The sequence below is a fragment of the Silurus aristotelis genome (assembly GCF_946808225.1).
Source record: "Silurus aristotelis genome assembly, chromosome: 6".
Lineage (NCBI taxonomy): Eukaryota > Metazoa > Chordata > Actinopteri > Siluriformes > Siluridae > Silurus > Silurus aristotelis.
Genome location: NC_139579.1, coordinates 577,487 through 590,246, shown reverse-complemented (window position 1 = coordinate 590,246; position 12,760 = coordinate 577,487). Strand labels below are relative to the sequence as shown.

The 12,760-nt window shown below is 39.2% G+C and overlaps 2 protein-coding genes across 4 annotated transcripts; one reads left to right on the top strand and one right to left on the bottom strand.

Annotated features, from left to right (window-relative positions):
* Positions 1–82: 82 nt before the first annotated feature.
* On the top strand, positions 83–3,692 carry LOC310727498 (uncharacterized protein). Of its 3 annotated transcripts, none has more exons than XM_083544012.1 (3): positions 83–210; positions 300–394; positions 2,357–3,692. In XM_083544012.1, exons 2-3 carry the CDS (start codon positions 326–328, stop codon positions 3,116–3,118), a joined length of 831 nt encoding a protein of 276 aa, XP_083400138.1. In that variant the 5' UTR covers positions 83–210; positions 300–325; the 3' UTR covers positions 3,119–3,692. The 3 variants fall into 3 exon arrangements, with proteins under 3 accessions (XP_083400138.1, XP_083400140.1, XP_083400139.1); XM_083544013.1 differs by lacking the exon at positions 83–210 and adding an exon at positions 876–1,128 and having other exon boundaries at positions 317–394; XM_083544014.1 differs by lacking the exon at positions 300–394.
* A 2,343-nt stretch (positions 3,693–6,035) lies between these two features.
* On the bottom strand, positions 6,036–11,582 carry LOC310728032 (uncharacterized protein). Its single transcript, XM_083545067.1, has 3 exons — positions 11,407–11,582; positions 11,214–11,317; positions 6,036–7,536 (listed from the first exon to the last, which is right to left on the bottom strand). Exons 2-3 carry the CDS (start codon positions 11,289–11,291, stop codon positions 6,103–6,105), a joined length of 1,512 nt encoding a protein of 503 aa, XP_083401193.1. The 5' UTR covers positions 11,292–11,317; positions 11,407–11,582; the 3' UTR covers positions 6,036–6,102.
* Between the last annotated feature and the right edge of the window lie 1,178 nt (positions 11,583–12,760).

The following is a 12,760-nucleotide window of genomic DNA, read 5'->3' as shown; positions in this document are numbered from 1 at the left end:
TGAGGATTTAGAACTCGAGCTCGTTGGCCCCGCCCACTGCTTTGTGATCTGCTTTTGTACTTATAGCCTTCCGTCACGCGCTCCGGTCTGAAGTTAATGTTGGGCGCGTGAGATTTTCTCCACTTCGACGTTTCTTTCGCCGTTATAAATCTATCGCGCGCGAGCTTCAACCCAGTTTTTGTCCCGGATTTAGCGGATTTTTACCCAAAGGTGAGATACAGTGAAATGTAGCAGCTGAGCTGCTCGGGGAACAGCTAGTGGACATTCTGGAGTCATGAACCTCTGCATTTTTCTTCCAGTGTCCTGATTCTTTACACCTCTGATCATGAAATCAGAGTCCAGACGGAGATCTTTAGGAGAACCTCCACACACTCCTGCTGCTGCTGGATCAAAGGTACACTTTATTCATGTCTCATCTCATCTCAGAAAGTGTGGTGTGATACAACCACATTTTCACTGTGTTGAGCAGAACGTTTGTTTCTCTGAGGGCTCCAGGTCCAGAGTGCTGTTAACTTCCTGCTATTTTTTGGTGTAAATGTCCACATTCTCATTTTATTCTTTTCGCAAAGATGAGTTAGGAAAGAGTGCTGTAGAACCTGCTGAAATGTAACACCCATAATCCAGCCAAACATTTACTCTGTAACCAGTGAGGTGAAGGCCATGTGAGATCCTGGACAGACAGAGACACATTTTGCCATATATATATATAAATATAAACCCCAAAAGGATTCAATCATTAAATTTTCAATAACTTGGTTTAATTAGGCAAATAGTATTTTACCTATTTATATTGCATTCTTTATGCACAAGTTACCCCTTTGAGTGATGTTTTATTCCACGTTTTTTGATGTTTTTTTTTTTTTTTTTAAGTGCAGTGTGTGAACAGGATCTAAGCATGATTTCCCTTATCAGTTGGTGAAAAAAGAACCAGAGAAGAACCTCTTAAATTTTTGAAGTGCTGTGGTTGACAATACTACTACTTTCGGCTGCTCCCATTAGGGGTTGCCACAGCGGATCATCCAACTCCATACCACCCTGTCCTCTACATCTGCCTCTTTCACCCCAACCACCTGCATGTCTTCCCTCGCCACATCCATAAACATCCTCTTTGGGCTTCCTTTTTTCACGGTTGGCCAATCGGTACAAATCCTTTTCTCCTTCCTTACTGGCCAACTTCTCATACAGCTCCTCATATGCCTTTTCCTTGTGTTTTACCACATCCTCCTCCAATGTTCCTGGTCTTACTCCCTTTCTATTCGGTCTCCTGAAAACACAACATATCTACCTTTCTCCTCTCCATCATATCAGCTCCCTCTCTACCTTCAACAGTCATAGTACCAACATTTAAAGTACCAACCCAAACCTCCACTCTCCTCCACTTCTCCTTTCCCTGCTGTCTCTGTAGACTCTCCTCCTCCTTCGGCCAATAGTAGCCCAATTTCCACTGGTACCTGTTGGATAATAATACCTGTGGTGGTTGTTGGTAACCTGGGCCTCGAGCCCAATCCCTTATGAATTTCTGATTCGTGATCTGCATATTTGATTTGGCTAATGTTTTACACTGGATGTCCTTCATAACAAAACCCTCCACATTTATCTGGGCTTGAGACTGACACTGAGAGTCACCTGGCTTGTGCAACACTAATGACTGGATTGCTCTTTTTGGCAATACAGTTCGGATATTTACTCCATCACAAATGGTAATATACATTAAATAGTCTTACCTTTATTGATGAATAAAATCCATACGTCTGTTCCTCAGACAAAGACATCTACTGCAACAAATGGGGTTGCATTAATATTATTTATTATTAATTATATTGCTGACTGCTTCATCCAAACACAGTGGCACAAAATATAATGTCAGGTGGTTTTTTTGTAACAAGTTCAGATCATTTTGAGATGTTCTTAATAACTTGATCTTGGGTTGATTGTTTTTTTGTTTTTTTTTTGAGGAATAAATTCTATGCTGCTTCCCTCATTCACTTGGTCTTTGAGCATGCATTTATTGGTGTAAGTGTTTTTCATTATTTCTAACAGTATATTGGTTTTATGATGCTTGGAGTCTTGAACTGCATCTCCAGTGTCGCAGTAGGCTGCAACAGGTGCCAAGGTCTTTTTCTCTGTCTCCTTAAAATGAAAGTGATATCATGGTGCTGCTTGTCATGGTAGTGATAAACCGTCTCTGTCTTGAAGACTTGGATATTGAGGATTTTGTAAGATCCGATATAACCATAAAATAGTGCAAGATTTTCTAAAACTCCTCAAAATCAAGCCATCTCAGATTACTGTAGCATACATTTCTATAACAAAACTACAAGTATTACAGTATAATAAATGGTTTTATGTTTTTCAGATGCACCACTGCTCAGATTGTGGGAAGATTTTTGCTAAAATTGCTTCTCTGAAAATACACCAGCGTATACACACAGGAGAGAAGCCGTATCACTGTGAACAGTGTGGGAAGAGTTTTAATCGTCAGAGTAATCTTAATTTACACCAGCGTATCCACACAGGAGAGAAGCCGTATCACTGTGAACAGTGTGGGAAGAGATTTACACATCAGAGTCATCTCAAGTTACACCAACATATCCACACAGGAGTGAAGCCGTATTATTGTGAACAGTGTGGGAAGAGTTTTACTCATCAGAGTCATCTCAAAATACACCAGCGTATCCACACAGGAGAGAAGCCGTATCACTGTGAACAGTGTGGAAAGAGTTTTACTCATCAGGGTCAACTCAAAGAACACCAGCGTATCCACACGGGAGAGAAGCCGTATCACTGTATACAGTGTGGGAAGAGTTTTACTCATCGGGGTAATCTCAAAGTACACCAGCGTATCCACACAGGCGAAAAACCATATCAGTGTGGACAATGTGGAAAGGGGTTTATTCAACAGAGTACTTTCCAAGTACACCAGCGTACCCACACAGGAGAGAAGCCATATTACTGTGAACAGTGTGGGAAGGGGTTTATTCAACAGAGTACTTTCCAAGTACACCAGCGTACCCACACAGAAGAGAAGCCGTATTACTGTGAACAGTGTGGGAAGAGTTTTACTCCTCAGGGTAATCTCAAAGAACACCAGTGTATCCACACAGTGGAGGGACCATAATCACTGTGGACAATGTGGGCAAAGTTTTTTGTCAAAAGACACATCTTCAGCCGTATTACTGTAAACAGTGTGGGAAAAGTTTCAGTGCTTAGAGGGCCTTCCCCTTTCACAAACAGAGTCATACAGGACAGAAGCTGTACCTCTGTGGACAGTATGGACAGAGCTATGCTTATTAAAGCTCATTAAGGGAACATTAAGGTGTTCTAAAATACAGCCATCAACTCCTGATGTTAATTTGTCAAAGAATATTGTTTTTAAATTCTTTGTCACAGGCATGTAAAAGAAATGTATGTATATATATTGGGGAACTTTACATTTTAACGTTCATGATTATAACTAAAAAACTGGACACCTTTCCAAGCCATCAGAACATTGTGTTAACATAGAATTTGCAGAGATAATTCTGGTCCAGCTACACAACCTACACTATATGGCTTCACAATTACACTATATGGCAAAAATTATGAGGATACCTGAGCACCACACCCATATGTGTTTCTTAACATTATCTGATGGAATTTATTCATCATCCTTTGTGTTTCCACATATATATGAATAAAGGTGACCTGTGGTATATTTTGTAAGTTTATTAGCCACCATGATCACCACTGTCATGAACAGAACCTGAATAATTCTTGTATATTCGGGGCTAATTTCCACCACCATTATTCTAGTATAACAGGTGAAACATTTCAGATCTTCCAGAGTAAATACGACAGCTGGCCTTGCAGCTCTTTCTAATAGGATTTAAATATGGAGACAGATAGCAGAATAAAGAATCAATTTTCTGTAGCAGTGTGATAGATGATTCTGGGTTCAGCAGACTCAGGGAAAACTTCACCTGCCTGACTGCATTGTGCCAACTGTAAAGGGACTTACTTTCATCAGGGACAAACATACTTACAAAGAACATATTTACGTTTAATCACCACATTATCTGTGTAAAGCTGCTTTGAGACAATGTTCATTGTTAAAAGCGCTATACAATTAAAAATGAATTGAATTGAATTGTAAAGTTGGGTTAAGGAGCGGTAGTGGTATGGGGCTGTTCTTTAGGGGTTGGACTAAGCCCCTGACTGAAGAAGGAGTATCAGTGTCATTAAAAAAAAAAGTGTTTCATGATTACTTCATGAACAGTTCACAATTTTTTCTTGCTATTGTTTAACTTTATTTGTTTTAAGGAAGAAAATAGAGAGGCTGTTGATAAAATAAAACTATATCATGCAACCCAATTCTAAAAACACTGCAAAATGTAAATAAAACAGTGCAATAATTTGCAAGTCTCATAAATCCATACTGTATTCACAAGAAAACATTTAATGTTTAACCTAAGAATATATCCGGTATATAAATTAGGTAATTTTGAATTATAATGACAGGGCCTTGTGCAGCATCATGTCTTCTGTCCAAATAAATCTGGGAACTAAGTTGCTGAAGGTTTGGGAGAAGAATGTTGCCCCATATGTACTTCTGTGTTTCCTTTGTTGTATTTTTACTGGACTGCAGGCAGACCAGTTCAGCGCCCGGATTCTTCTACCATTCTTCTACCACTTTTATTGTAATAGATGCAGTATGCAGTTAGCATCATCTTACTCAAATATAAAAGCCCTTTCCTGATAAAGAAGTTTTCTGGATTTTGATTCTTCTGGCCATAGAACAGGATTCTACTTTGCCTCAGTACATTTTAAAAAAGAGCTTTGGCTCAGAGAGGATGGTGGTGTTTCTGGATCATTCTGGATTCATTCTGCAGTTTGCAGACAGTCTTTCACAGATTGTTGAAGCTCTGCCCATCTTTACATCTGAGAGACTCTGCCTCTCTAAGATGCACTATTTATACCCAATTATCTTACTGACCTGCTGCCAATTAACCTCATCAGTTACTTAAAGTTTCTGTTTAATTTTAACAACACACTTTGATATACACTCTAGGTGTATAGCGTATAATGATAATCCGTACGTCTTCCCACGATATCCAATGACTTAACAATAATTTGACCAGAGGTGGGAAGTAACGAAGTACAAATACTTTGTTACTGTACTTAAGTAGATTTCTTTTGGTATCAGTACTTTACTCCACACTCCACAAAGCTAAGAATCAGCAGGGCAGAAGGCAGTAAGAAGTTTGGGGTTGACGTGGATGAGACAGAGGGAGTCAGTGATGTAAACATGACAGAGAACTGGACACATTCATTCGATAACATTTTTAATTCGTTTTATAAAAATATACATATTTGGATGTCAAAATTTAAACGGCACTAAATGCTAGTAACGCTGAATCAATTCAGAGCACATTTCTGTTTTCACTATTTTTTATCAAAAATGTAAATACATAAATAACTAAATATAAAAGAGGCAAAATATACATTTATCCACAACGTCCTTTTTTTACTTAGATATAAAATAAATAAATCAACTCCAGATAAAAATATTTTATCAGTAAACTTTTATTTCTGCACCAAGTCTCAAATCAAACAACAAATCCGCCATGATTCACACAATAAACCCTCTGGGTGGCGTTTTGTGGGTTTTTCCCACAATTAAATAATTAAATTAAATTAAATAAAAAATTATTATTTTGCAGAAATGTGATCCTGCTTAGGGTTGCAGAAAACTAGATCAGGAACATTGGGCTCAAGGTACTATGAACTGGAAGCCGGCCTATCAGATGACGTAAAGAAAGCACATATGGATGTGATGCTCAGGAATTAAGTTAGCTGTAGTTGGACCAGAATTCTCTCTCTAAATTAGATGTAAACACAATATTCCAATGCCATTCTCTGTGTCTGCTGTCGGAACTCAGAACCCATCTTTGACCAGAAACATGGTGGATTCTTTGTTTCAGTTGATTCCCAATGTAGCTTAAAACTCTTAAAACTAATAAAATTAAATTAATATTAAATAGGCCTTAAAAAGCCAATGATCTTCAGTCTTGTGCTTTAATAATGATCTTCAATGAGCAAAGCTCCGCCACATTTTCCACCGATTTACAGCTTCTGTCCTGTATGACTCTGCTGGTGTTTGAGGAGGCTCCTCGAATAGCGAAAACTTTTCCCACAATGTGAGCAGTGATACGGCTTTTCTCCTGTGTGGGTTCGCTGGTGTATTTTCAGACTAAGCTGTTGAGTAAAACTCTTCTCACACTGTTCACAGTGATATGGTTTCTCTCCTGTGTGGATACGCTGGTGTACCGTGAGACTATGCTGTTGAGTAAAAAACTTCCCACAATGTTCACAGTAATACGGCTTCACTCCAGTGTGGATACGCTGATGTACCGTGAGACTATGCTGTTGAGTAAAACTCTTCCCGCACTGTTCACAGTAATACGGCTTCTCTCCTGTGTGGAAACGCTGGTGTTCTTTGAGACTACGCTGATAAGAAAAACTCTTCCCACACTGTTCACAGTGATACGGCTTCACTCCTGTGTGGATTCGTTGATGTGATTTGAGACTACTCTGATGAGTAAAACTCTTCCCACACTGTTCACAGTGATACGGCTTCTCTCCTGTGTGGATTCGATGGTGTATTTGAAGATGACTAAATTGAATAAAACTCTTTCCACACTGTGTACAGTGATACGGCTTCTCTCCTGTGTGGATTCGCTGGTGTACCCGAAAAGTACTATCTTGATTAAAACTCTTCCCACACTGTGTACAGTGATACGGCTTCTCTCCCGTGTGGATTCGCTGGTGTACCCGAAAAGTACTATCTTGATTAAAACTCTTCCCACACTGTTCACAGTGATACGGCTTCTCTCCTGTGTGGATACGCTGGTGTACTTTGAGATGATTCTGGCGAATAAAACTCTTCCCACACTGGTCACAGTCATACGGCTTCTCTCCTGTGTGGATACGCTGGTGTACTTTGAGATGATTCTGGCGAATAAAACTCTTCCCGCACTGCTTACAGTCATACGGCTTCTCTCCTGTGTGGATACACTGGTGTGATTTGAGATGACTCTGTTGAGTAAAACTCTTCCCACACTGTTCACAGTAATACGGCTTCTCTCCTGTGTGGATACGCTGGTGTGATTTGAGACTACTCTGATGAGTAAAACTCTTCCCACACTGTTCACAGTGATACGGCTTCTCTCCTGTGTGGATACTCTGGTGTACTTTGAGACTACCCTGGCGATTAAAACTCTTCCCACACTGGTCACAGTGATACGGCTTCTCTCCTGTGTGGATAAGCTGATGTACTTTGAGATGACTCTGGCGAATAAAACTCTTCCCACACTGGTCACAGTGATACGGCTTCTCTCCTGTGTGGATACGCTGATGTACCTTGAGATGACTCTGGCAAATAAAACTCCTCCCACACTGTTCACAGTAATACGGGTTCTCTCCTGTGTGGATACGCTGGTGTCTTTTGAGACTACTCTGATGATTAAAACTCTTCTCACAATCTGAGCAGTGGTGCATCTGGAAAACAAAATAAAATGATTTAATATACTGTAATAATTTTAGATTTGGTCTTGCATGTTATCAGAAATGTCTGCTATAGTAATCTGATATGGTTTGAAACAAGGTAAATGAGAGGTATTTTGAGGCAGACCAGGCAGCATTATATCAGCTTATTTTCAATTTCAGGAGAGAGAGAAAAAAACTTTAGCACCTGTTGCATCTGTAATAACATCAGAGCTTAACAGGATTTAGTCCACGATCATAAACCTGCTTGATATGTTCAAGAAATGTTCAGGTGCTTTTGGTTTTAGCAAAAAACATGTTTGATTCAGAACATTTGCTACATAGTAGTTTTCACAAGACGGAGCTCAAATTCTGCAACGGTGCAAACAATCAGCACCTACTGAGCTGATCTGCATGCTGTCTTCCAAATGATGTGTGAAAATCCCTGTGGTTGGGACAACAATACATTGATGACGACCGAAGGTAATTATCTGTGGCTGTCAAACGATTCAGTCAACTTGTTAGCATGTACCTCCGCTTTGAGAAATTCCCTACCTAAATGTAGACTTGTTAACAGTTCCTGACAAATGTTTTCTACATAAATTGGGAAATAAGACACTCTGGGCTTTACTGTACATCATTCAAAGTTGATAATGCTCAACAAGATAAGTTGTAAATGCTGACGTGCTCTGAAATGTTTTTATAATATTCAAGAAGTCAAGTCAAGAAGCATTTATTGTCATTTCAATCATTTATAGCTGATGCAGTACACAGTGAAATAAAACAACTTTCCTCCTGAACCCTGGTGCTACATAAAACAACATAAAACAACAGTCACAGAAACAGAAAAACACAGGGACAAGAACTAGTAGAAAGATCCTTGCCACATAAAGTGCATGTGTGCAACCTGGTGCAAACAGTGCAAAAGACAACACAAGACAGTGCAGGACAATACACAATACACAAAACAGCTCCACTAGTAAACCCGTCGTAACAAAATAAGGTGCACAGTAGCAGAAAAATGTAAACAGCATATTGTGCACTTAAACAAACAGCAGCAATCAAGAGAAAGTGAACAGTGGCAAAAAGATGTGGACAGAATATTGTGCAAAAGAACAAACAGCAGCAATCCCAGAAGATGTGCCAAAAAATGGCATGTAAACATTTTGCGGTAATGATTAGTGTGAGTGCTACTGAATCATGGAATTTATGAATGTGTTTTTATTTCATATATAATATACCATGAAAAATGATATTCCTACAAACATTTATCTGAGACTACGTCTGGTCCTTTACTCCCTCCCCCTGTGAGTCTCCGGGGGCCACTCAGACTATTGTTCTACATGTTTGGCTATTCATACAGACTGCATTCATATTAATGAGCAGCCATTCAGACTATTGTTATCAAGGTTTTTATCTTTCAAGACCTCCACCACCGTATTGTTGCAAAACAAACTGATGGCATTGGTTACAGAAAGATTTCTAAACTTCTGAATGTTCCAGTGAGCACTGTTTGGGCCATAATCCAGAAGTGGAAAGAACATAATTTTACATAAACCGGCCAAGATCAGGTGCTCCTCACAAAATGTCACAGAGGAGTGAAAAGAATTTCAGAACAGTTGTCCAAGTGGCAAGGACCACATGTGGAGAGCTTCAGAAAGACCTGGAATTAGCAGGTACAATTGTTTCAAAGTAAACAATAAGAAATGCAGTGATCCACCATCGCCTGTGTGCACGCTCACCACGCAAGAGTCCACTGCTGAAGAAAAAGCATGTTGAAGCTCGTTTAAAGTTTGCTGCACAACATTTGGACAAGCCTGTGAAAAACTGAAAGAATAAAGTCTGGTCAGATGAGACCAAAATTTAACTCTTTGGATGCCATAATACACACCATGTTTGGGGGACAAATGGCACTGCACATCACCACAAAAACACCAGACCAACAGTAATGTTTGGAGGTGGGAACATCATGATGTGGGGCTGTTTTTCAGGTTACAAAACTGGCAAACTTCATCTTATTAAAGAAAGAATGAATGGAAAAATGTACAAAGACATTCTTGATAAAAATCTGCTGCCATCTAGGATGATGAAGATGAAACGAGGGCAGACATTTCAGCAAGACAACAATCACAAATACACAGCCAAGGAAACTCACAACTGGTTTCAGAGAAAGAACAGCAAGCTGCTAGAATGGGTCAGGAGAATGGGCCAAAATCACACCTGAGCAATGCGTGCAACTAGTTTCTCTGTACAGGAGGCGTCTTAAAGCCGTCATTACCAACAAAGGCTTTTGGACGAAATATTAAATACATCATTTAACCATCAAAACCTTTTAGATGTGTCATTGGGTCATATGGTTTGATTTCTTTGTATGTCTGGATTGCATGGGTTGTTACCAACATCTGGTAAACATTTCATGTCAATAGCACCTTAAAAAATATGTTTACTGAGAAAAATCGTGACCTGTTCAATACTTTTTATTTTAATGCAGTTTATTATTCGTAACATTTGTGATCAACATTCAATAAACATTTAATAAACATTTTAAATTAAATAAGTATTTTTAAATAAAATGCCTGCTTGTTGATATAATATGAGATAATGTTTTATAAAAAATTAACTAGTTTCTATTTTTAACACACCTGGCATTGTTGTGTATGTTTTCAAAGTAAATATTAAGACTAATAAATGAGCTCAAAGTGCAAGGTAGAAACTAAACAAACTTGCGGTCCGCCACTTAATACGTTCCTGAGGGAACTCAGACTATATATTTTATGTTCCGCACGTAAAAAGGATTGTATTCGGTACACGTGTATACCGAACCGAAAGCCGTGTTACTGAAACAATTCGGTATGAACACGTGAACCGTTACACCTCTAGACAAGACACGAAATTAGGATACAATTATGATTTATTAGCAAACTGTTAAATGTGAATCTGTTGGTTACTTTAAAACTAAACTTCCTCTGGGAGATCACTGGGATACGAATGTGAATATTTGATCTGTTAATGTAGAAGGATAAAGTTCATCAAATATATACACAACATGTAACTTCTATTAAAATGTTCTTCTGATGTGTGTGCATACAGGAATGTACCATGAGTGTTATAAGTGTATGAAATATTGAAGCTTGATGTGTGTGTATCTGTACCTAGACATTTCAGCACCACCATTGTATGTATAATGGAGATCCCAAATTAGAGACAGATGTTGGGTGAACAATGTATGGAGTGGGATGTATTGAAATGCATTTGTGGTCGAGGCATATATAATGTGGAAATGAGAGTGGAGAGTTGGATGCTCTACAGACCAGCTCCGGCTTTTGGGGATTGATAATAAAAGCTGTTATCATCTGGAAGCAAAACCCGTGATTCTGAGTCTTTCTACAACATTAGCTGGTTGCATGTGTCAGATTTATTGTGTGACTCCGCCAAAGAAAAGCTGCTGGAATCAAACATTGTTTACTTTATCAACTGAGTAAAATGGTAAAGAACAGACCAAATAGACCAATTGATTAAAGGAAATTTCTAACCTCCTTGTAAAAGGATTTTCAGAATAGAAAGAAAAAAAAAACAGTAGTTTATTGTGATAGACTTAAAGTTAAGGTAATTTTTATTTAATGTTAAAATACATTATGATGTATCTTTGCCCTGCAAACCACACTGAAAGATGAGACATGAATAAAGTGTACCTTTGATCCAGCAGCAGCAGCAGCAGCAGGAGTGTGTGGAGGTTCTCCTAAAGATCTCCGTCTGGACTCTGATTTCATGATCAGAGGTGTAAAGAATCAGGACACTGGAAGAAAAATGCAGAGGTTCATGACTCCAGAATGTCCACTAGCTGTTCCCCGAGCAGCTCAGCTGCTACATTTCACTGTATCTCACCTTTGGGTAAAAATCCGCTAAATCCGGGACAAAAACAGGGTTGAAGCTCGCGCGCGATAGATTTATAACGGTGAAAGGAACGTCGATGTGCACGCGCTGAAAGTGGAGAAAAACTCACGCGCCCAACATTAACTTCAGACCGGAGCGCGTGAAAGAAGTCTATAGGTACAAACAGGGGTTATTCACAAAGCAGTGGGCGGGGCCAACGGGTTCAATTCAAAATCCTCGAACATCATTGGCTCAGACAATTTCAGGAAGTGTAATCTGATTGGTTGTCTGCCACTGTGCCTGATCTTTAGTGGTTGAGCTTCATGAGAGACATGACTTCATCATCTATCACTCTTCATTCTCTTCTATCATCATTCTCCATTTTTATTCGTTCATAAATTTCGGTTTACAAATAAACGGAAATTCACACAAATTAATTCAATTCACAAATCAATGAAAAGGAGGATTTAAACAGGATTTATTTATTGGATTATGACTGGGGACCAGGTGGACATTCACTGGGCTGGTACTATATTGTACCAGAGGGTTGCGGACACCTGGACGTATGAGTGGTATATGCTTTTTTTTTTTAGCTCATTCATTAGTCAGGTACTGATGTAGGGTGAGGTGGTTTGCGGTGCTTTCAGCTTTCCAGTTCACACCAAATGTGATCAATAGAGTTTAGATTAGAGCTCTATAGTAAAACACGGCTGATGTGCTCATATTTTCTAGATTTAGTGAGGACCCTTGCTGCTGCATTCTAAACTAACTGAAGCTTAATTATGCACTTAATCGAACACCCAGACAGTAAAGTGTTACAGTAGTCTAATCTAGATGTTACAAAAGTTTTTCTGCATCCTGTAACAACATCATATTTCTTATTTTAGCAATATTTCTAGGGTGAAAGAGGGTGATCCTGGTCTTTGACTGCTGTACACACTGTGATATAAACACCATCCAGAGATACGGAATCGGAAAGTTTACTTCTAGCTGCATGTGGTCCTAGTAAAAGTACTTCCGTCTCACACACAGGCTTTGCTGAAATATACAGCTGTGTATAATCAGCATAGCAATGGAAGCGAATACCATGTTTATGTATAATTTCACCCAGAGGCAGCATATATAAAGAGAAAAGCAGTGGGCCTAAGACAGATCCTTGCGGAACACCAAACTTCCCACAGAGAGTGTGGAGAACTCACCATTTACATCAACAAACTCAGTCAAATAAGACCTGAGCCAGGAGAGAGCTGTTCTCTTTATTCCAACAACGTTCTCCAGTCTAGCAAGCAGGAGATTATGATCAATGGTGTGAAAAGCTGCACTGAGGTCGAGCAAAACAAGTAAAGAGACAAAACCCTGATCAGAG